Source organism: Rhamphochromis longiceps, linkage group LG8 (assembly GCF_057381845.1).
Source record: "Rhamphochromis longiceps isolate RC_006_pf linkage group LG8, R_longiceps_female_GT1.1, whole genome shotgun sequence".
Classification (NCBI taxonomy): domain Eukaryota; kingdom Metazoa; phylum Chordata; class Actinopteri; order Cichliformes; family Cichlidae; genus Rhamphochromis; species Rhamphochromis longiceps.
Window position 1 is genome coordinate 28,851,842 of NC_140564.1, and position 24,251 is coordinate 28,876,092.

Here is a 24,251-nt window from a genome sequence, read left to right on the forward strand (position 1 = left end):
GATTTTTTTGGCTCCCACAGCTCCATTAGCACACATGGGTATTAATGGCAAAAGTACAGCATTTGAACTTTTAAAATGTGACTCATATGAAGGAAAATGCCATTCCAATACTGCAGTTTTCAAAAGCTCAGCCCCCTGCTGATCCTCTTAGTCCTTCTCCCACATGTATACAAACACATATAATACTAACTCATAATATGCTCCATTTCTCTACAAGATACACTTGAAGAAGTTTTAACAATTAGGCCACGTTGCATAACTAACGAAAATTGCAAATGTACAGCATGTTTACAAACACAAATACACTCAACACTCCTGGCAGTTGCATTTAAAAATACTTAATAATGGTACCTTCACTACAGCCAATACATTTTACAAGTAGCATATGTACTGTATACAGTGATGTGGTTTCTTTTCAGAAAACAATAGAGAGATTCAGTGTTACATTTTAACACTAATACTAACTTTAACTTGCATTTATAGATCCATAGAAACCCCTATTTTCATGCACATTTTCCTCTTCTTTGCCATAACTACAATCTTATATGTAGTATAAATGTATAGTATTTTCAGTCCTGGCACTTTCCAGGCACCCTGGAGTGACTCTATTCGATGTCAGCTCGGGTTAGGAGACAATCGACCACGGGCGACAAAATATAAACACTCTGCTGCATCCAATCAGCAGCTGCTCTGAACACCCACAGATGTACTCTTGTGCAAAACACATAACCTGCCCAAATTTATAGGATACAAGCATGCAACAGTCACAGAAAAACAAGCAAGCCAAGTAACCACGTATTTGCGTCAGTCACTGAAAGGCACACACGGAAATCTCTCCTAAGCACAGACAGAAAAGAGGGGTGAAGTGGCGCTCAGGGCAAAATCTGGTCTAGTTTAATTTGCAGGAGGAAGTCTGAAGGGACACACCAAGCAAATACATTTTAGATTAGCCAACAGACATCCAGAGTCAGGAGTAATGCTGTAGCTAAATGATTATTTTCAGTATTGATTAATCTGCCAATTATCTGTTGACGGCCTCCTGAGCTTGGAGATGAGAACAGGGTGACAATTAATCGCAGGATTGTTGGTTTGATCCTCAGGTCCACTTGTCCACATGTCAACATGTCCTTGGGAGAGACACTAATCTACTGATTGCTCCAAATAACCAAGCAACTGCTTATTATCTATTCGAGTGGGTGAATGAGAGACAATGTGGCCCTTTGATTTGACTAGCACTGCACAAATGTAGTCCGTTCGCCATTATTTTTGTGATAAAGTCTTCTTATTACACAAACACATGAAAACTTTTATCTAAACGCTGCCGATTAACTGATAAGTTGAAAAATTGTTGTAGTTGTAATTCCTTATTTTTAAGAAAAGCAGCAAACCCTCACACTTGAAAACCTGGAACCATTGAACACTCATATGTTTTCACAATAAACAACTACTCACCTCAACAATACACACACTGCAGAGTACTACTAGATTAGTGGGATAACTGTGACACCTGTAAACACACTTCCACTTTAAGTAAATGCCCTCTGGCTGACACTAAACAGTGTTTCTGTGCCTGCGGAATAACAATTTGTCAACCAGTATTTCAGTCACCGCTGCCCTCTGCTGTCTTCATGGATGAGACCGCTCAAGTGTCACGTTTACAAGAGCTTGACCCCGATGTAACCAAACATCCACACCAGCAGACAAATCTTCAACCCTGCGTGCGCTCAACCACGCCGCAGTTCTATCAGCTCAGATAACGAACGCAGTCTTCTGTAGGTTTGACCTTAAATGTCGCGTGTGGATTGGATTGAACTTGGAGAGCACTGCATCTATTTAGGGAGCGAGAGCACGCGAGTATGAAAGGCAATTAACTGCACCCTCTGCAAGTTGAGGTCACCTTGTTCTATCAGCTGGCGAGGTCTTGCAGCAGCTATTGTAGGAAGTCAAACATGTTAAATGGCAATTTTTTTATAATGATCACTGAATTATAAACGCCCAGCATACCAAAGATCACCTTAAAAATGCCAAAAAGGAGAATTTATGCATTATAGAGGGAGACCCAAAGAAAAACAAACAAAGAATCTTGAATTGACTTCTGCAACAACAAAGATGTTTGCAAGAAAACGAACACACAGTTTTTTGTTTTTTAAATATTGATATTGTGTTCACTGATAAGCCTTTAGAGCCATGTAGCACTTTATTTTCTTCCTTTTTCTGACAGAAGCTGCGTTATTACATCATTTGTCCAGCAGGGTGGCTGGAGAAATGTATCAGAGTAGTATCAGAGCCATTATTTCCCATTATATGTCAAGTGTAACCCCACCAGGGCTACTATGTCAGCCATTTGAGGCCGAGACCATCACCATAGACGCCCATGTGAAAACGCCCAACTTTGAAGCAGCAGCTTTTAAAATTTATTGAAGGGTCTCGACATTATAAATATAAAGAACCTTGAGAAAACTGTTGGTGTGATTTGAAGATATATAAAGAAAATTAAAAAATTGAAGGTAGCGGTATCCTACCAATATCTGGATGGCATATGAATGTATGTTTTTTATCTTGAGCTAATATTTTTTTGCCCTATCAACAGAGATGGGCGCGTTACTGTAATCTGATTACTTTTTTCAAGTAACGAGTAAAGTAAGGGATTACTATTGCAAAAACTAATTAGATTACCGTTACTTTCCCATAGGAACGCTGCGTTACTGCGTTACTAAAACCGTGATTTTTTGCGAGAATGTCTCACGACAGTGACGTAAGCGAGTGCGCCGTTAGTGACAACAGCTCTGTGCAGATCAACAATGGATCACATATCGATTGTGGGAGAGAGTATGAGCGTGCAGCGTTTAAAGCGTGGAAGTACTGACCTTACTTTGAGTTTGATTCCATAAAAAGTGACAAAAACATTAGCGTCCATTGTGCGTGGGAAGAAAACTTCTTTTTACAGCGAAAAAACCCCCTAAACTTCCAAGCAAGCACCGAGTGCGCAACGGGAAACTCACAGAGAAAGTCGCGGATTCTTCAACTGACCGCGGCACACCTGCACCAGGGTAAACCTCCGCCTACCCCACTCCTGCTTTACAGGTGAAAATAGAGCAACAGGACCGCTGAGTCTTTGACTTTATTTATTTTCTGCTGTGTTTTACTTGCATCTATTTGAAAGAGTGAGTGTAAACACAAAAAATATTTTATTTTATGTGCTGGAATGTGCAGAAAATAGCTTTAAATGTTAAACTAATTTATTCAAGTCAGAGAATGTTGCATATAATTAAATTTTTGCTTGATGCATAAAGTTAAAAGATTAAAACTGATAAACAAGTTAAAAAAAAGAGACTTTTCCATTTGATTACATTTTGTATGATGGATTATGCAGAAAAAGTAGAATTGGGCTGAAAGATCTATCGCTTTATCACCTATTCAGGTTGTAAATCGTGTTTTTAAAAAGTAACTAAGTAACTAAGTAATTAATTACTTTTGAAAATAAGTAATCAGTAAAGTAACGGGATTACTTTTTGGGGGGAAGTAATCAGTAATTAGTTACTGATTACTTTTTTCAAGTAACTTGACCAACACTGCCTATCAAAACATGCACACCTCCTTTGAATTATACACTTTTATCTTCAGTCACCGTCTCAGACATGAATTAGAATCACTTAATGAACATTTAGAAATTGGCTTTGAAACGATATTACTTATATTATGTTGCACTTACGTGGTTATTATTACTTTAACAGTAGTTTTCTGTATGTTTATGGTTACATCAAGATCTGCTAATCCCTAACTCTGCATATTTTTGTTGTCTTGTGGAGGGCAAAGTGTCAAACCCCTGAATTACTGCACTAACCAAAGTCCATTAAAATCTAGTAAATCCCAAGCAAATGAGAAGAATTACAACAAAAGCCCACTCTTTTATCTGCTAATAGATGGTGTCTCGAGGCAATTCTTGTCATTTTTGGTGGTTAATGAATCAAACAAAATTGCAATCCAGAGAACAGTATTTGGGGCAGATATCTAAAACAATAAGTTTGTACTGTGTGCACGATGCAGCGGGGTGCTCGTGTGAGTCACGTCTCTAAAAAGAGCCGCTTGAATAAACCTCTCTCAATTTATACACCCCCACTGCTACAGCAGCGCTCACATCAAGCACAGGCAGTCCATCAGTCTAATCGCTTATCCACACTGTTTCAGAGCGAACACATACCTATGCCTGCCTTGAATGCTTCAGCAACAGGTTAGCCCCTTGTACCCCCCCTCCCCGTCCCACCCTGTTTCTCTTTCGCTGCCTCTCCGCGGCAACTGTTTTTCCTTGCACAGTTTGGAAAATTCATACCTGTCAAATTAGGTTTAGGTAGAGATACCAGGGCATCTGCTGCTGAGCTTAGAGCAAGTCTCTTGTGCCAGGAGCTGTTTGTTGCACAACTGACAAATTCACAAATAGAAAGGTTACGGCGCAGGAGCAAAACATTAAGTCTAACCTGCCGCGTGTCGGCTCAAGAAACTTCCTTTGAATAATCTAGAAATAATCTAAATAAGGAAAAAAATAATCATATTTGTTTTATAAAAAGCTAATTAGGCAGGAGGATATCTGACACTTGATGGAGAGGCACTGGTAATCTCAGAATCTAAAGCACTCTGGCACATGAGGGCAATTTACTGAAAAGTCCTTTGATCTGGCTACCCTGACTTCCAAAGATCTGTCAAAACTGACTGTAAACACGAATATTATGAAGATAAATGTCAAAACAGATCGAATCAGATGTGTTTGTTCAAGTTTCCAAGTGCGATCGCTCACAATGCAAATGTGTGAAAATCACATAGCTTACAAGACAGATTCGACTGTTTGACTCAGATATAGATTAGGATAAATAGAATGAAAGTCTGTAGCTATGACAAGTATTTACTGGGTTAATCTGAGAGAAGGCTTCTTATCAAATTCACACTGCGTGCATCACGTGATGAACTCTATCATCAGGGGAAAAGTGCAGATCGCTGAGAATAGTTAAAAAAAAAGCATATTTCTGGTACCTGTCTCGCCTCGGGTTCCTCCATGCTGTACTGGGTACCGGCTGGCCCCTCGCTCAGTTTGTCTCCGAGAAGGAAACCCAGGCGCGTCATCAATGTGTTGGCTGCCTCATCCACGGACGGAGGGGGGCCCAGCTCCTGGCTTGACTCCCCTGTGGAGGCAGATAGACACAAGGAGGAGGAGGCAGGAGATGGGGGAGAGCAAAAAGAAGAGAAAGGAACGGGAGAATGTGTGTCAGTGGTGGGCAGAAAACTGAACAGCAGCTTATTTTGCCACAAGAAAAAAAACAAAAAAAACCCAAAACCTTACAACATTTCATTTTTTATATATCCATAACCTCTTTACCTAGAAACACACAGTACACTTGTTACACTCCCTTTGAATAAACTACAGCCCTGACTACACACCTGGACACACAGCACCTGCACGCAGGAAAAGAAAACGAAGCACCCTACCAGAGTTCTCCCATAGCTCAGAGCTGTGCATTACTAACACATTCCCCAACAGCCGGACTTTTCGGTTGAGGTATCTCCTTACATAAACTCCAAAATCCCCTCAGCCACAACAACAAAAACAGTTTTCAACTGTTTACAAAAAGCTGCCTTCCACAGCGACTAGCAGTAGGCTCCCATACCGACGACAGCTCCTTCCGCACCACTCATCACCACTACGGCTCGAGTGACGTAATGAAATACGCCCTTCACCTGCGTGTGTGTGAATGAGTGAGAGAGAGAGATCGAGAGAGAAAGAGGTGTGTGCCTTTTCAAGACAAAGCGTGCATGTCCACATCCTTACTCCTATTTACAGAGACTCCTGGGACTAAAGAGAGCAAAGAAAACACCCGGGTGAGCCTGCATGATGATCAGATGATCAAAACCACAAACACACACAAACACACCCCCAGAGCGGAGGGATTTCAGTTGCCAACTTTACAATAGGACCCATTTAAAAATCCCTTAAAGACCTCATCCCGTCACCCAGTTGCCTGGTTACCCCCCACCCATAACAAACCCTAACCAGTGGTATCATGTTTTTCAATCACACTTGGCCCTAGAGGTGCCTACTAGATCAGTTTCATTTCAATTTCACATTATTCACTGGAGTGCCACTCGCAGAGCTCAAGGTTGTGTTAATTACTCACCCTGCACAAAAAAGTGACTGGTGGCTAAATTCAAACAGCTGTAATTGGACATATAAGCCTCTGAATTGGCCCAGACATCAATGTTATTGAAGCCAACAGCACAAGATGGTTGGTTTTTTTAAAAAAAACAGCTCGAGGCAGAGTGTGTTTTTTTTTTCCCCCCTCAGTTTTCCAGCAGGGCTGGTCAAACCAGACTGGCAGGTAGTTACACGAAACTCTGACTGACAGCCATTAAACAGTCCAAGCCGCCACGCCACCTCTCTGAAGACGGACAGCTTGTCTACAGCCTGTGTCCTCTCACTCGTCAGTTCGAAGTCACACACACACACACAGACGGGCAATCTAAAGCCCGGGCTCCCCTCTCCATTTGCTCATGGGCGGAAAAGGCAGAACACTGTCAGGTTCCTCATTAGATTGACTCCAAGACAGTGTGAGCAAGTAAAGAAGCTGGGTGCCTTCTGACGGAGGGAAAAAAAAACCTTTGAATCAAATGGGGACGACATGGGTGCAGTGCTTCAATAAAAAAAACACACACAGCAGCAACCAATAATGAGGTAATCAGAGCATACATTAGGTCCGAAACAAGCTAATTATGTATGAGTTTTAACGAGATGGTGATGGCTTTATGGAGCAGAGTGCATTCCTCCAAGGTCAGTGAATCCATGGGTTTCCCTTGAGGAAGTGTCCATTAATGGAGAAGATGTAGCTGGGGTAAACGTCCTACCTCCTCACCGCTAATACCACAGGAGGACGGCTGAGATGCACTTGGATCGATTCATAGTTTTCAGACACATGACTACAGCAGAGCTCTGGTTTGTGTTGGTATAAGCTAACCACAAACCTGTGAATTTTTCATCAATTTCAAGCCACGACTAGAAAGATAAAAACATCTAAAAAGAAGAAAAACAAAATATGTGTGAAAAAACTGAATGTTTTGGACCCTTTTGATCTGTATACAGCATGCACAGCAGTACTTCAATCACTAAAAACAGCCCCGGGTTCCTGCCAGAGCTCCACTTTTGCCGTGTTTTACACATACCTTATTGGGAATCTTTTCGTTAAAGCATAAAAGTTTACACAGTTATGTAAATTTTCAATTTGGAGTGGTCAATATATCTGCTGTGTTGAAGGTAAAGGAGAAGAAGGTAAGTGCTGACTGGTTAATTTCAACTTACAAGTGATGTTTATCGATAAGTGGGGTCATTTTAGTCAACATTTCGGCAGATTACCAACAAAACAGCAGCATCTTTGATAGATTGTATGAAATAATTTTAATCAAATGCAATTAGATTAAATTTATAGGACAACAACAGGTTGGTTTTCGCTTTGGTTTATCCAATGTAATAACTATCATGCCGAGGAACATCTTATTTTGCTGGAAAATAGTCTTTGTGTCACTCACTGGGTTGCATTGTTCTATGTCTGAAACCTAGAACTGGGCATTTTTGTTGCTGCCATCTTTTCTTTTTGAAACCAGTCACCATGAGTGAAGGATACAAAAAGCTTTACCACCATACAGTAGCACGTTGCTAATCATAATGAGGATATGCTGATTTACCGTTCTCGACACTGTTGGGTACCAAAATTTACAAAATGAAGATCATGCTGCATTTGAACAAGATGTGAAACTAGTGAGTAAGATGCTAAACTCATACTAAGGACAACAATCAAGGGAACAGAGGTATACAAAACCTCTTTTTGCAACTAGGAGCGCCCTCTTCTGGTTGTCCTTTTTATACCTGGGAGCCTTGTCCATCTTTTATATACAGTGTATCGTTTTTCCCTAATGATGTGATATCCCATGAAGACCATGAACAGAAGAAACCTACATGAAAAGTAAAGCAAATCATCTATCCATACAGACAGCATGTCATTTCTATGTATTAGCTGCTGTCTTTGCACCAGTCTGAACACTGAGCCACCGAAGGCTTCCCAGTTGACAGACTGGTAGTAGTAAGGAGTGAATATATTAGCAGTCATTAGTCAACTGCTCCCGTAGGTGGTGTGGTGGGGGGTTGGGGCGTGATCGTGATCATGATCAAACATGGGCTCTGTCTGCCTGTGTTAACTTGTGTTCTTTCACTCGTCTCTTTGAATGCTACTCTCTCCCTCACAATCCCCTCTGTTCCCTTTAGTTCTTCTTACTATAGCGTCTGTGTAGCAGCCAGCTGTTGGCCAACCCTGTGCAGGAGCGAGCAGTTTGTCTAGGTTTCTTTTGATGTGGTAACAAAATCTCTAATCTGGATGCCCGAGCCCACAGTGAGTCCCTTGAGCGAACCATAGGCAATCCCTTTGTACATCTTTAAACTCTCCCACTCTAAAAATATGACAGCAGAGTCAAACATATGGCCAAGGCCCAGATTTTTGGCAGTGACGACAATCACAGAGCTGTCAAACTCTAAACAAAAATACCATACCATCTGAATCCTTCTTAAAGCTACCTGTTCTTGTAGCTACTGTAAGGGAGCTACAATCAAAGGGAATATATTATCATAATGTAGGGGTTGTATGTACTGATTTGCTTCTATTTATAGCCCTACCTTTTGTTCTTTAAATACACATTATGACAGTCACATGGTGCCGAAGTCACTGCAAGCAAACATCTAGATCACTTCAAAGCCAGACGCCAAACACACGGCTAAAGGAACTTCAGGCGCTTTTCGTCAGTGTAACATCTTAATAAATATAAAATAAAATTTGCCCAACATCAAAACACATATATGCATATATATATATATATATATATATATATATATATATATGCATATATATATATATATGCATATATATATATATATATGCATATATATATATATATATGCATATATATATATATATATATATATATATATATATATATATTAGGGGTGCAACGATATTCGTATCGATATTGAACCGTTCGATACAGTGCTTTCGGTTCGGTACGCATATGTATCGAACAATACAACATTTGTAATTTATTTTATCAATTTTCCTTCTGACGATGCTGTCTGTGTGGAGCGCTCAGTGAATCTGCGTTCGACTACTCCGCCTAGGCTGCACTGTCCAGCGCAGATCCACTGAGCGCTCCACACAGACAGCATAGTCAGAAGGAAGAGCGCAGGGCAAGCTAGCGAGACAGAAGTTAAGCTCTCCTTGCAACAAGCAAATTGAACCTCATTCAGATCTGGCGTTTGGAATTATTTTGGTTTTCATGTGACGTATGACCCTGAAGGTAAGCGAGTCATGGACTAAAGTAAAACAGTATGTTGGATGTGCCATGCAATGCTCAATTACATTGGTGTGAACTAGTGTGTTAGCGCAGTTAGCTCGTTAAGGTGTTGGCCGTCTAGCCCCATGCACGGAGCGATCCGCGGTAGCTCGTTAACGGAGATTTGCCGTGTTGTGGCGTTAAGGTCATTTCAACGAGATTAACCTGAAAGCACTAGTGGGAACACAACGAATATGACTGCACATTTACGCCGACATCATCCTAGTGCAAAGACAAAAACAACAAGCATGCTACTAACTTTAGCCGAGTCATTTAGACAGCTGTTAGCACATGATTCTCCTTATGCTGCTGAGAATATAGCCCAGAAGAAGCGGATAGTATAGCTTTTATTTTGGAAAGAGCCATTTCTCTGTAATAAACTCTCTTTTCCAAAGATGATGTGATTCCTCAATCAGATACAGGGCTCGCAATATCGCTAGCCCGACGTCCCGGAGCTAGCGATTTTTTCAGTCGGGCTACCAAAATCTATCTCTTCCCTGCCCGTCGGGCTATTGTAGGAAAAATATATGTCAATGCTTTTGCATTCTTTCAGAAATGTAGCTGGGTAATTATGTCATTGGCATCGGTGAGCCACTGTCAATATGTGACATATTGAAGTCGCGTTTGAATTTGCGCTTGTTTTTTTGCTTTCACTTTGCAATCGTGCGAACTGTGTATAGAGAGCGACAGCACTGATCTGTGAGTGATGATAATTTGTGCACCAATTCCTCTGACATCGTCTTATTAATCGTTAGCTTACTATGCAAACATGACAAGTGAAATCTCCCGCAGCAAGCTTAAACATGTGAGAGGTTGATCGCGCAGAGAATCGCTGAGCTTATGTGAGTGCATGTGTAAAAGCATTTCAGTTCTGCTGAGCCAAATAAGACAGGTCAGGGTGAAGAAGTGACAGCCAAAGAAAAGCTTACCACAAAACGGAAAAGTTATGACAAATCAGACTATAAGGCAAAAAGAAAGTGCAGCTTTATGGTTTCATGGACAAAAGAATCTCTGTGGCTGCGATATGATGAGCTAAATAACCAGGGCTGCACATAAGTGGTCCGCAGGTGCGCATTCGCTGTCAAAATAAAAAACACGCACAAGGGTTAGGGTTAAATTTAAAAACTGTACTTTTGAGTTAAAATATATATTTATAATTTTAATAAATGACAAATTAAAAATGCATGAACATTTTTTTGTATCGAAAAAATATCGAACCGTGACACCAAAGTATCGAACCGAACCGAACCGTGAATTTTGTGTGTCGTTGCACCCCTAATAAATATATATATATATATATATATATAAATAAATGCAGACTTCTCTCTATTGGATTCCTGAGCTGCGAAGGAGACAGATGGTTGCCATGGCAACTATCTTTGCGCGCAGCTAGGAATGTTAGGAATGTGTTTCTGTGCGAGCGCATCTGTTTCTCCCTGGCCGTCCATGGATCTGCCCTCGCGCACCGACGGTGAGCCAGAGAGAGCAGGAGAAGCATGTGTGCTGCAAGCAGGGGACTGGACCGGACAGGAGAGGGTATAAATAGGCCTGAGTAGCAGGTGAGATAACACATAGCATTTGGTGGCTCCTATTTCACCTCTACCTGGGAGCAGTAACTTCAAGGTTCTCGAAAAGTAAGCCATCACATTTTTAAAAAGAAAAAGTTAAATACGCAAGGTTCAAAGATAAATTTACCTGAAGAGGACGTGGCACTGATTGAAAAACGAGGTTAAAGTGGTGTTTGCAATTTTACTTTACGGCTTTGGGGAGGAAAAGAAAGCTTGAATAATACAAGTAGTGAAACGTATAGACAAAGACACCTGAAAATCCAGGAATGAAGGGCTAATCAAGAGATCAGAGGAATGAATCTCACATTCTTGATGTGCACAGCTGTGATCTTATCTATGCATAAACACTGCATCTCAGGGCACTGGATTTCAGGATTTGATGATATAACGTAGATGTAAGTAGTATAATCAAGCTATATAGAACTTGCACTTTAGGAACAGCATTAGTTGCATTTAGTTTTGGCAAAGGTTGAAATCACAGAAAAAGTACCACAGTGGATCTTTATGAGTTATTTTATTTGGCAGAATAACAAAAAATATCTGTAAACTAGATATTAAAATAAACCATATTTGATAATAATACAATCTATTATTTGTTTAATGACTGTAGCGTTATGCTGTTGAAGCAGACTCAAAAATTTAATTTAATATTTCCACCCCCCCCCCCCCCCCCCCCTCCCCCCTCCTGCCTGCGGTGCTAGTTATCCATTTAGATTGTTCTGGTGTGAGTTGCCCAATTTTGGAGATATCAGCTGCAGAGGTGCTGCCTTCTCTTCAGTGTAATTGCAGTAAATGGCTCTTGCCTAGTGGTGCTCAAAGAACAACCCCCCCCCCCCCCGTTTATTAAAAACAATCCACAAACATTGTTGTCTCCGAGACACCCGCCAACCATGTAAATGTCCAGTGTCCAATTTGATAACGCACCAATGATGAAAGGCTCATGGTTATGACAGTCTGACAGGATGTAATCATCAATGAGCTGTAATGTTAGAGAGCTGCATGAGTCCTTTGGTTGGCGGATAAAGACAGTAGAACAAAATAGTTCCCATACGAAACTTGTTTTTTTGTTTTGTTTTGTTTTCTGTGTTGGGTGACTGGGTCATGAAACATGAATTTTAAAAAAAAAGAACATCGCTTTCCCTTGAATACAGTAAAACCACATAGTGCTTGCCTTGAGTCAAAGGAAAGCAGAGAAAAGAAAAATTCAGCAGAGATTTTTACAGCAGATAACTCCAAAAATTGGCAACTCACAACAAGACAGTTGAAGAAATGGCTTTAAAGACCTGAAGCTAAAGACGTCCAACTGAAATTAAACCGCATGTTTTTGTCTGCTATTACAAACGTACACTCACCTGCCGCTCAGATGTACCTGTTTAACTGCTCCATCAATGCAAATATCCAATCAGCCAGTGACATGACAGCAACTCAATGCATTTGGGTATACAGACAAAGTCAATCAGTGATCTGCTGAAGTTCAAACTGAGCATCAGAAAGGAGAAAAGGGGGATCTGACTACTTCAGGAATTACTGATCTGCTGGGATTTTCCCCGCATACCTATACTAGGATTTACAGACAACAGTCCCAAAAAAGAGAAAATATTGAGTGAGCACTGAGACCACAGTGTACACATCTTCTTCCATGACACAAAGCTCAAATCATGTCAAACTGGTTTGTTGAAGATAACAAGTTCACTATGATAACACCAATTTCTTCATGACTTTAATAGAGTAACATTAGTTCTTTCCAATTATATGAGAATAAGTCTCTATTCAGTCAAATTAAAAAGTACATAAACCACAAAAGATGCATTGGCTGAATGTTAAAAGCCTTCACAGCCAACACTTATGCTCAATTAACTTCAGGCATCAGATTTAGTACAAGGTCACAGACCAGATCTGTTGTTTACATCTTAAACTACATTCACGCTATTCTTCCTTATCACCGTTTGGCATTAAATCTAAACAATCTGCTGGAATCCTGCAGCTCATTTCTTTTGGTTCTGCACCTGACTCTAAATTTTTTGTTGAGATTTATTCACATCCCCCCTTAATATACTAAGTCAGTTGAGTAGTTTATCAGTCCAATACAAATAAGTGCGTTTTTAACGTCTGGGGCAAAGAAATCTTTCTATATTTTAAAATTTGACTCACAGATAATAACTTTAACAGATAATTCACACAGCTCAAAGAAGTTAAACGTTTGCCTATAACATTGTTCAAAATACAAAGCAAGCGCATGTTGAAGTGGACGCTAATTATCTGTTCACCTTTTGGTTTTTTCATCCCTTCCTACTTCCCCTCACATGGGAAGGGTGGAGAGGGAAGTGGCATGTAATGTTTTGTCTTTTGCTCCTCTCTGTTCATTGAACACAACTGAGAAATGCATGTGACCTGGCATGCATATGCAAGCACTGACATTAAATCTATAATACCCCCGATTGTAATTTTAATTGCAAAAAGGAGTGACACAATGGAGGATTTTATCTGTAGCGTCTGCCCCCAGTCTGGAGAATTACCTTTAAGAAGGTTGAACTCTAACATCATTAGAAAGGCTTTCACTCCACGGTTTAAGGAGGCTGGCTGGTGGGGAGTTTTACAAGACGTCTCACAAAATATTTGCAAACAATATTTATGGCACCACAAATATCTTTGTAGGCCACATAAAAAAAATCAACTGATGCCTCACTTCCTCCACTCAAAAGACAGTGTCAGCAGCAGAGTGTGGACTAGCATGTGATCAGATGTTTAAGTCAACACCCTGCTGCTAGACACGCCAAGGAGACCTTGTTAAGAGCTAACATGTCCATCTGTCCACCGGGAAGGTGCAACTCCTCACCTCTCGTGAAAACTCATCTTAGGCTTCCCAGTTCCGCTCCAGTTCACGTTTTATCAACTCTTTTCCTGCCCCAATGGAAGGCAAGGCAAGTTTATTTATATAGCGCAATTCAACAGCAAGGTGATTCAAAGTGCTTTACAGAGACATTAAAAAACAAAAACAAATAAAAAGCATGATTTAAAATGGAAAAAAGGAAAGGAACAGTAGATAAAATCAGTAGTTAAAATGTAAGTTTCAAAATTTAAGCTTAAAAGCAAAACAGTGCGAATTTGGTGCTTTATTCAAATGCAGCTGAGAACAGGTGAGTCTTCAACCTGGATTTAAATAAACTGAGTGTTTCAGCTGATCTGAGGCTTTCTGGGAGTTTGTTCGAGATATATAGAGCATAAAAGCTGAATGCAGCTTCTCCATGTCTGGTTCTGACTCTGGGAACTGATAAAAAACCGGATCCAGATGACGTGAGGGATCTGGAAGGTTCATACTGGGTCAGAAAGCAGAGATTACCATGTTATCCCTGAAATGTCACACCTATTGCCGCTCATAACAACTGCTATTTACCAGCCGCCTGACTTAATGCAAAAATAAAGCCAGGGTCAACAGTTTTTCATCCATGAAATTCAAAAGCAAGCCAGGAGCCAGAATCAAAGGGTTTATCCTTAAGTAATACACTATTCAGACCATATAATGTGTAGTATGACAGCAATAAATATATAATCTACTATATCACCTACTTAGAATTCCCATTGAGCAGAAAGTCAGCAGAAGAGGCTCACAGACGGAGAAGGCTGGTAGCACACTTTCAAACATTTTCCGCCTAAATAAGTCCAGTTAAGCCTCGAGGCTTTCCATCACCATTTCTCATGTGTACATCCAGCCCTGGGTTCTCCTATTCCACCACAGGTTGAGCCAAAAAGACAGGGCAGGAAGCTAGCACTGCATTTCTCAATGGCAACAGGAAAAGGAGAAGCAAGATGAGAAAGCAGATATACCAGAACCAGATCTGAGCACAGCACTATCCTCAGGTGACCCGTTTTAAAGTCCTTCTGAGCGAGGAAGACGAAGAGACAAGGGAGGAGGATAGACGGGGTTTGATGGGGATAGACTGGGAGGGGAGGGAGGGAAGGGGAGGGGTGGGGTGGGGATGTGGACTGTCCGCAGGATTACCGAGAAAAAGCCGACTGCAAAGTTAACGGAAAACAGCGGTGGCACCTAACCGAGCTATCCGCCCGAAAAGCAGACCGGGGTGAGAAAGCAGCGAGACAGGATTAGAGAGACAGAGAGGGAGGAGGCAATGAGGATGGACACTGCAGGCCCCAGCAAAGCTTTTTCATTAATAACCTTAGCAATGTTTTACAGCAGCCAGCAGCAGCAGAATACCCCGAAAACTGATCATCGTCTGTGAAATCAGGGAGGCACAGAGAAGAACCAATGAGCAAAAAATAAATAAATAAACAACACACAAAATTAGGGATGAGCTGGCCAAAACTTACCAGGGCAGTATGTGTCCAGGTCTGGATTCTTGGCAGTGGTGGAGGTGTGTGTAGGGGAGCCAAGCTCTGATTGTGGAATGCGAGGGCTCTCCACAAACTTTGCTTTCCGCAGAGGGGCTGGGAGCAGAAAGCATAGACACACACACACACACCCAGAAGGAGACAACACGTGCACACACGTGCACACAGAGAGACACACACATAAATCAGGGAGATGGAAGAAGAAAAGAAAGAGAGGAGTGACAGGGACAGGACAGAAAGGGAGGAAAGTCAGAGAGCTTACAGCATGAACTTAAAGCAGCACACTGATAAAATGAAAACATCCTGAAGGCTTTCTTACACCTTGTGTTTGCCTCGGGTCAGATAAAGCAAACACATGAGTAAATAAGCAACGTGAGCAATCAGGTACCTCGCTAGGGCGAACCAATACACCTGCAAAACATCCGCCCACCACTGAAATGCAAGAATACCAGGAAGCAAAAAAAAAGAAAAGAAGAAAAGCTAAATAAATAAAAAGTTTGTTGCGTCTGTTTGTCCAGTGTCAAAAATCACACCAAGAATGCAAATGAGATCCATTTTGGGAATGTCCTCGCGCCCGACTCAGCCACAGCGTCTGAGACATCAAATGAGAAAATCAGAGATTCACAGAAAGCCGGGGGTGGTGGCTGTGTATGATCCTTTCATGGGTTCTTGGTCACGGCACACAGATTGTGAGCACCGTTACCCAGTTCAGCTTACAGTGTCATGAGTCCATACATTGTGGTGTTCTTAAAAAAATAGTTTTATGACGCACATAAAAGGCAAAGTCATTGTACTGATAAACACACACAGGCTACATACCCTGGAAGAAATGCAAAAAGAAGAAAACCTTTGCGATCCATTCAGTGGCATTTGTTTGCAAGGATGTTGTTGTTAAAATCACCGAGTGTGATGGCTCTCCACAGCAAGAATAATGAGACCATAAGGCTTCCTGCACTCGCTCTGCTTTTTAATGTTCTGTCAATTAGCACTAAAATGCTAAGCCTGCTTACGCTGAATATCTGGCTAATATACCACACAAATGGAGACTAAAAAAAGAAAAAACAACCCAATACAATCCAATACAGAAATGACTTCCCCTCCTCCTCTGTTATATTCATAAACAGGAGGAACCAGACTATATTTCCCCCTTTTTTTGTCCTCACTATGGAAATAACTTCTATGACGAACTTGGAGTCATGCCCAGCTGTGAGAAAGAAAAAAGAAATCAGCCAATATCAACTAAATTGTGCATAAGACTCATTTGTTTAATCTATTATCTTTATTTTCTGTACTGGTGTGGGTTTGAGATGGGCAGCAACTAAGCATAATTTACCCTTAATTGACTAATCTGGTTAAATAGGGGTTTAAAATAGATTATACTGTATGTCGCAACCATTACTGTTACGGGTGAGCACACACGTCCAAAGCTATCTGGTGCAGAAATACTGTGCAGGACCAAAGTGCGGTGAGCAGGAAGTCATGAGCAGCAGTTGGAACATATGTTCAAGCAACAGCGAGTGCAAAACCAGAATAGATTCTTCACCACTTTTGTTTAGGGCTCGTGTTACAGCTAATGTCAGGATAATGTATGTGTGTGTGTGTAATGGGTGGGGAGGAGAGCTTTAATCCCTTTGCCTACATACTGTTGAGCACAGTACAGTGGTACAGATGGTCGATGTAAAATGCGTAACATACAGCGAGAAAGTTCAAGCATCCTCACAGGCTGTACAGACTTGTAAACATGCCATTTTCAAAACAAGCTTTATTTTCAGTCTTTAGCTTTTAAACTCTGCGTCTTTGTTCAAATATCTTTTTCAATGTTATTCTTTTTCCACTAACTATATATATATTATATACTTTTTAAAATCAGAGCGCACCATCAAATCAATTCGATTCTGGTCAGTTAGGTAGCAGAGGGGGGTGTTAGTCAGTTTCTGCTGCTTTGGTGTTAATTACGTTAACAACAGGTGCACTAGAGGGGCACCAATGAGACAACCCCCAAAAGAACGGTTTTACAGGTGGATGGCACCGACGGTTTTTGGGTTTCTTTTGACCGTTTTTTTCCCCATTCGTTTTAAATTTGGCTAGGTCAGTGTCACTACTGGTAGCATGCAGGGGTGGCTGGACCCAGCACCTCGTCCAGGATGGCACATAAATGCATGCCAATGCCAGAAGGTTTGCTGTGAATCCCACCACAGTGTCAAGAGCAAGAAGGAGTGCTCAAGAGCATGAGCATGAGCTCCCTGCCTGACATCGTGGAGCCAGATTAGCATTTCCCATACACTACCAGAATTGATGAATCCACCACTGGCGCACTCTTCTTTTCACAGATGAGAGAGGTTCACTCTGAGCATATGAGACAGATGTGAAAGAGTCTGCGGGCACTGTGGAGAACTTCATGCTGCCTGTAGCATCGTTCAACATAACTGGTTTGGTTGTGGGTCTAGGGAGGCATATCTATGGAGGGACATACAGATCTCTAGAGGCTAGGCAGCAGCACCCTGACTCCCATTAGGTATTGGGATAAAATCCTTGGACCTATAATCAGAACTACACTAATGCAGTAGGTCCTGAGTTCCTTATGGTGCATGACAATACCTTATGTGGAGGGAGTATGCAGGCAGTCCCTGAAGGATGAAAGAATTGATACCACTGACTCTCCCCCAAACTCTGCCTGACCACAATCCAATAGAACACCTCTGGGACACATCAGATGCTGCCAGGTTTCACCTCAGACTGTCCAGGAGCTCAGAGCCCCTGTCCAAACTGGGAGGAGAGCCCCCAGGACACTGTCATCTCATTAGGAGCATGCCCTGATCTTGTCAGGCATGCATACAAGCATGTAGGGGCCATACAAACTACTTAGCACCACTTTGAGTTACTGCAATGAAATGCTACAAAGTTGCTAATGCTCTGCTGACTCGATAACTGCAGATTTCCAAAGCTCCTCTAGCATTAACATCTGTATAGAAACTGCACCAGGAGCTTCATGGCATGGATTTTCATGGCTGAGCAGCTCCTCTCAGTGAAATGTGCAGGTGGTCCATACCTTCCATTTAGTTTTCATGCAGTGTAGATATTATCTTAAAACCCTGCAAGAACTTTTTCTGTTTTAATTCAAGTATCACATTACATATTCCATCGTTGGAATATTCCTACTCGCTCTACAGCATTGTGTAAAATATGCAAGCAAACATGAAAAAGGAAGAATATTTAATTTCATTGTTAATTTCTGTTCCTCAGAGGTGTTCAGTACAGCAGACGCGTTACTCTCATTTTAAACATTGTTGGTGGAAACTGCTTTAAGGCTACTTCACCTGTAATGACAATGCATGTTGTACGTTTTAATTAACTTCAATACTCAGTAGAAGAGAGAATAATATAGATGGGTTCAGACAGTGGCCCTCCAACTTTGTAAATTAATAGTGCAGTATTGCTAATGACACCATGGTATTTTACCACAAAAATGATACTACTACTTGTACTAATTAGTTAATATTAGGTCCCTAATCAGGTTGTATTAGACAAAGTCAAATTTTAGATAAAAATAAATAATGTATCAAAGTTATTACAGTTATTTTCTGCTAATATGTCTGCAACAAATGCCATGTCAATCCAAGCAAAGAAGTTGCTAGGGCATTTTAGCCAGCATAAGAGTAACGAAAAAATCATGCTTCAGGCATGACTAAAAACAACTTAAAATTCCAAGAAATAAAAAAAAATAAGGTTTGTACCTTGATCCAGGCCTGCACCAGGCACTAACAACTTGTTCCCTTTTCTCATGATCTTATTGTGCACCAATCTACTGCAATCTGTTGTCACAATTTGACATACTCTGCTCACAAACAAATCCAAAGTTAAAACAAATGAAAACGAATTCTGCCTGGCAAAGAAAATTAAGTGCCGCTTCAGAGTTATGTGCATGTGCATAAAGTACAAGTGTTTATATGCCATAATCACTGTCAGCACTGTGTTAGTATGGCCTGGACAGGACTCTGCTAAATACCAAATCTAGGAGGTTATCCAGCACAGATGCCACAATGAACAAATACAAGTGATCGCCAGGACTAGAAGACTCCAGAGTCATCCACGGTTTAATGAAACGCCATGACAGACAAACTTACAAGCTTTTCTGTTTTTGGCCAGTGTTTTATGAGTTTAGAGTCCACTAACTGTGAGTTAGTAAATAAATATAAACTTAATTAATGATGTGATACGAACATATGTGTCAGGAAAACAAAATACTAATAATTTTAAAATGCATTAAAATCATATTACATATTATTATTATTATTATTATTATTATTATATGTAACTAAGGGTGGCTGGCCTCTCCCTTAGAGATAGGGTGAGAAGTTCGGCCATCCAGGAGGGGCTCAGAGTAGAGCAGCTGCTGCTCCACATCGAAAGGAGCCAGCTGAGGTGGTTCGGGCATCTGACAAGGATGCCCCCTGGGCGCCTCCTGGGTGAGGTGTTCCAGGCATGTCCCACCGGGAGGAGGCCCCGGGGCAGACCCAGGACACGCTGGAGAGATTATATCTCTCGGCTGGCCTGGGAACGCCTTGGTATTCCCCCGGATAAGCTGGAGGAGGTGGCTGGGGAGAGGGAGGTCTGGGCCTCTTTGCTTAGGCTGCTGCCCCCGCGACCCGGCCCCGGACAAAGCGGATGAAAATGGATGGATGGATGGATGGATGTAACTAAATATAAATTAGCTACAATACAATTACATAAAATGTATTTATTGTATTCTCATCTCCTATTTGTTCATTTTTTTGTTACCCATCAATAGATTATGTCGAGTTTTGACCTTCACACAAAAGATGTGTGAAAAGATTCTGCTCATATTGGTGTGAAGGTTGTACACGTACTACTTGTTATCTGAGGAGCCAAGTAAGAATTATTTTGGTTGATGGAGCTTTTAACTTTCAAACAGGAAGACAGGTAGGGACACTTTCCTAACTGTACACAATTTGGGTTAGGGCTGGAGCATGTTTTCTGTTTTGCCCCTCTCGTCCATTTAACGATATTGAAAAGTTCACTTGGTTAGGTAAAAAAAATGAATGTGCAATAGCAGAAAAAGACGCCAAAGCTTGTATTTTTATGCTTCCATTTCAACCTACAGTCCTGTCCGATTTCCTGAAGGCGCTCTTGCACCTGCACTGACAAGCTTGCAACAGCTTGCACCATAACCTGTAACAAGCTGGAAGGAGAGTGTGACAGTCTGACAGTGTAGGCAGTGTGTTCGCAAGAGCATGAACACAAAGTTCCCCCATATATTTCAACTGTTTTACATTTTAAATCATTTACGGTACCAAAGGTTTCCTGCGATGCCTTGACACTGATTGCACTGAGAGACTAAAGGCATTCTCCTCCCAGAATATCAATTTTGGGATAAACTACAGTGAAAAGAAGATTACCATTTCTTTTGTCTGTAGTCTCCCTGATCTCACCTCTACAAAATAGGGAAGGGAAACGCTGTCTATTGGAGTAAATCCCCTCTATAGCTCTGGTTCCAGGAGACTAAATCCCATGGACTTCTCTCCTGCAGTTCTGTTGTCAGTGTGTGCCAGGCTGAGGATGGGTGACAGTGTGATGGATGGCAGCAGGCAAATCCACTCCTCTAATGAGCTTATGAATAAATATATCTTGTCTGCATGTGCAGATGCACGTGGCCGTGAAATAGATATTTCTTACATGCTCTGGGTGTGCGGGTTCGAATATGAATATGCATGCGACATGTATGCAAGTGTATATGTGAGATTAGAGTAAGAAAAGAGGGAGGGATCCACAGAAACACTGGTGCTAAAGGACATTGTGAAAAATTTAAAAAGCTCATATCTATTCCCAAGACTGTCAGCACAGACACACAGCCTTTGGCGAAGTCATCAACAAAACAGAAAGCACGTCAATATTGTGATTCAAATTCACACGGTGTTGTGCATATGAAAGAGGAAAGCTTCTTTTCAACATGGCAGTCCCCTCAGACACAACCTGGGCTTTCAACAAATAAATGACAAGATCTGAATATGAATTGGAAGCTCCAATATGCAATGCACATTTTCTCATTTGCTGCAGATAAGTGAATGATAAGCGAGCGAAAGGAGACATCGCAGCGTCTCTACCACTCTGTCAGTTGCATACGACCTCAGGCACCCACTCAGACAAAGACACGGGCGCCCACAAATTAACATACACACTCACATACAGACCAGCGGTGAGGACATACATTGCCCGGCTGTCTGCAACCTAAGCAGAGCTTTATAGAAACTGAGCACGCCGGCCCAGTCACTATGGCAACAGCAGAGCACAGGGAAAGGAAGAGTTGTCCATCTTTTTAGGGTGGTGGTAACGCAGACAGAAGCTGACTTCAACGGCACTAAAAGCTCCCAGCTTTTGCTCAAATGCAATCAAACAACCTCTTTGTATTGACAAATCTCAGCTGCTTTACAGCACCGCGTCCTCCACACATCTCAATTCAAGGAATTCAGCTTTTAAAGATGCAAACTGCTGCAATGGCAGCTCTGATCCTTTGTGCTCTGACCCAAAAAGAGATGATGTGATCTCAATCTGGAACAATAATGAAGCTTTGACTTTTTTTTTTGAGTGCTTTCATAGAGCAATACAGTCACATCAATATCACATTTCAATATTTTAAAAAATGATGATACTGAAGAGTCAAGCTGACTGTTAAGTGTTACTTAATGAACTTTTGCAGGGGACCTGTTGTGCTCATGATTCATAGCTCAAAATAATGGTGCAGCCCCTCCGTTCATCCCCTATCTGAAACAAGTCCTTTTCTCCCATTAAGTGTTCTTCTGATTGGCTGTCGTAGCAGATGGGTGGGGCTTTTCTTCTCATAGCTAGAGCTGCCCACCATATTAAGGATAACTTCTCTCTCTAACATCACACAGATCCAAGAAGATTTTTTTAAGACAGAAACAAAGCATTTATAGCAGCCTGAAGTTGAATGAAGTTTAATTTTGATTGATAATTTATCATTTTATGCAATCTTATCACACATAATGTGATCTAGCAGTCCTTTTATGCCCATATGAGGCGTTTCAGAAAAGATTAACAATGTTTTTGATGTTAATCTTTGGAGCAGCAAAGACAACTGCCCACAATTAGGCTTATGAAGTTAAAAGGTTTGCAATGAAGTGGATATGTTTGGGTAATTTTGAAGATGAAGAGTTTAGTAATTCATTCTATTCAACATATAGCAACTGAGTTCAAAAGCATTGCAGTCCTGAAGTAGCAGAGAGATGCAGTTTTATATTTATTTCACCAGTCTCCATGAATGACCCGAAGACTTGTGCCCAGTGTGCATTTAATAATCCGGCTCACAGACCGCAGATGATTTTGTGTGCTTCTCTTGTTGACTTGTTAAACAAAACAATACAGACCAGATGTTGCCGTGCAACACGGAGGCTGCCGACAGTCAGTAGCATGTGCGAGTCCATTAGCTCGGCTGCCTCCCCTGTTTGTTTTATTTTTTTGTACTTTTAATGTATGCGTGCAAGTGTCTGTGTGCGAGTGTCTGCACACACTCAAATGTGTATCTATCATTACAGGCCTTGGGAGGATTAGTGGAGCAAGGTGAGGCACAGCCGGAATTTTAAGAGGAAGGCGGGAGGGGCTGATTTCCTAAGAAGGCTCATTAACTGAGCTTTCCTTAACCCAAAGAGCTGTTAATTCAACGTTTCACATAACCTTATTGGGCTTGGATTAAACCAACAGCACTAAATCAAGTGATATCAAATGCACAACAACGCATGAGTGGGTTAACCTAAATCTAAGACTTATAGAAAGAATTTGGAGCCGTTTTAGGTTACTGCCTTTTAAAAGCAGAGGGACAAAGTTGGTAATCCCCACACAAAGGATGATCTCAAGTTAAGACTGAGCTTTAGTGGCCAAACATGATGTGAGTCAAAGGCACCGTGGAGCAAAGGCTGTTTTTACAGCAGGAACTTGAGGGTCCTTTTAGGGTCACCCACATCTTTGTGCATGTTTCAAATATAGGAACTGCCCGTGTAGGACCTTCCTTAAGCGAGGTTTTCGTGTGGATCAAGAAAACCTGTAGAGAGGGGGGTTCCTGCCTGATTGGCTGCTGGTCCCTGCTTACCATTCTTGAACAACCAAAAATCAGTGGCAAGAAAAGATGCCAAGAAAAATGCTCTTTCTGCAGACGTTGCCAAATAGATGCACTTCCTGTTCAGATTGTTTGTCCTCGTTTCACAGACAGGATTTTCTACAATGTTTTAACCAGCTCAACATGTTGTTTGTGCACGATTCCATTGTTCACATGTCACTTTATCATTATATTATTATGTAACAGCATGATAATCTTTTAATTGAGTCTCCAAAATGGAATCCTTTCAAAATCCATAGGATGCTGTTTAATGTATTGTTACCAATAAATTCAAATACCTTATTTATTTGCTCCGAGCAGCATTTTTTTAATCCTTTATTGGCTGGTCTAAAATGTGTACATTCTCCTTCCACAGCAGGTTGATACAGAGGAGTGACCATGAACGTTTGGCATACCCTCTCCCAGCAGGAGACCAGAGAGGACTGCACTCCTGAGGAAAGCAGCAAGGTAAAGTCAAATATCAGGCACTCCGGGAAAGTGAGAGGAGCACAATTGCCAAGGACACCACTTGATGCAGTGTACTAATAATAGCAAGGGTGTCTTGACCTTTGTCCCAGCTGGAGTTGGTCCCCTAGTGGAGATATTTATAACCTCACACAGACACTACTTGAGAACCACACCCTTGTCTTTGTGAAAAATCAGTGAGGGTCGGATGCTTTTGCTCTTGTTATGTAATTAGGAAGCTAAAATAAACACTACAAAGAAAACAGATTTGATTACTGATCCATGCTTCCAGTTTTAAGCTGTTCTGATTGAGATGATTCTGATAATGT

The 24,251-nt window shown here is 41.3% G+C and overlaps 1 protein-coding gene across 10 annotated transcripts in view; it reads right to left on the reverse strand.

Annotated features, from left to right (window-relative positions):
- The window catches only part of tanc2b (tetratricopeptide repeat, ankyrin repeat and coiled-coil containing 2b), a 185,807-nt gene that overhangs the window by 41,651 nt on the left and 119,905 nt on the right, over positions 1 to 24,251 (reverse strand). For 5 of the 10 annotated variants that reach the window (XM_085416909.1, XM_085416910.1, XM_085416906.1 and 2 more), the window contains 2 exons: positions 15,309 to 15,425; positions 5,026 to 5,174 (listed from right to left, as the gene is read on the reverse strand). In XM_085416909.1, the coding sequence (XP_085273035.1) occupies positions 5,026 to 5,174; positions 15,309 to 15,425 (266 nt within the window). Of the gene's footprint in view, positions 1 to 5,025; positions 5,175 to 5,430; positions 5,791 to 14,549; positions 14,748 to 15,308; positions 15,426 to 24,251 lie in introns of those variants that run through there. The other 5 variants (XM_085416913.1, XM_085416914.1, XM_085416912.1 and 2 more) reach the window with 5 other exon arrangements.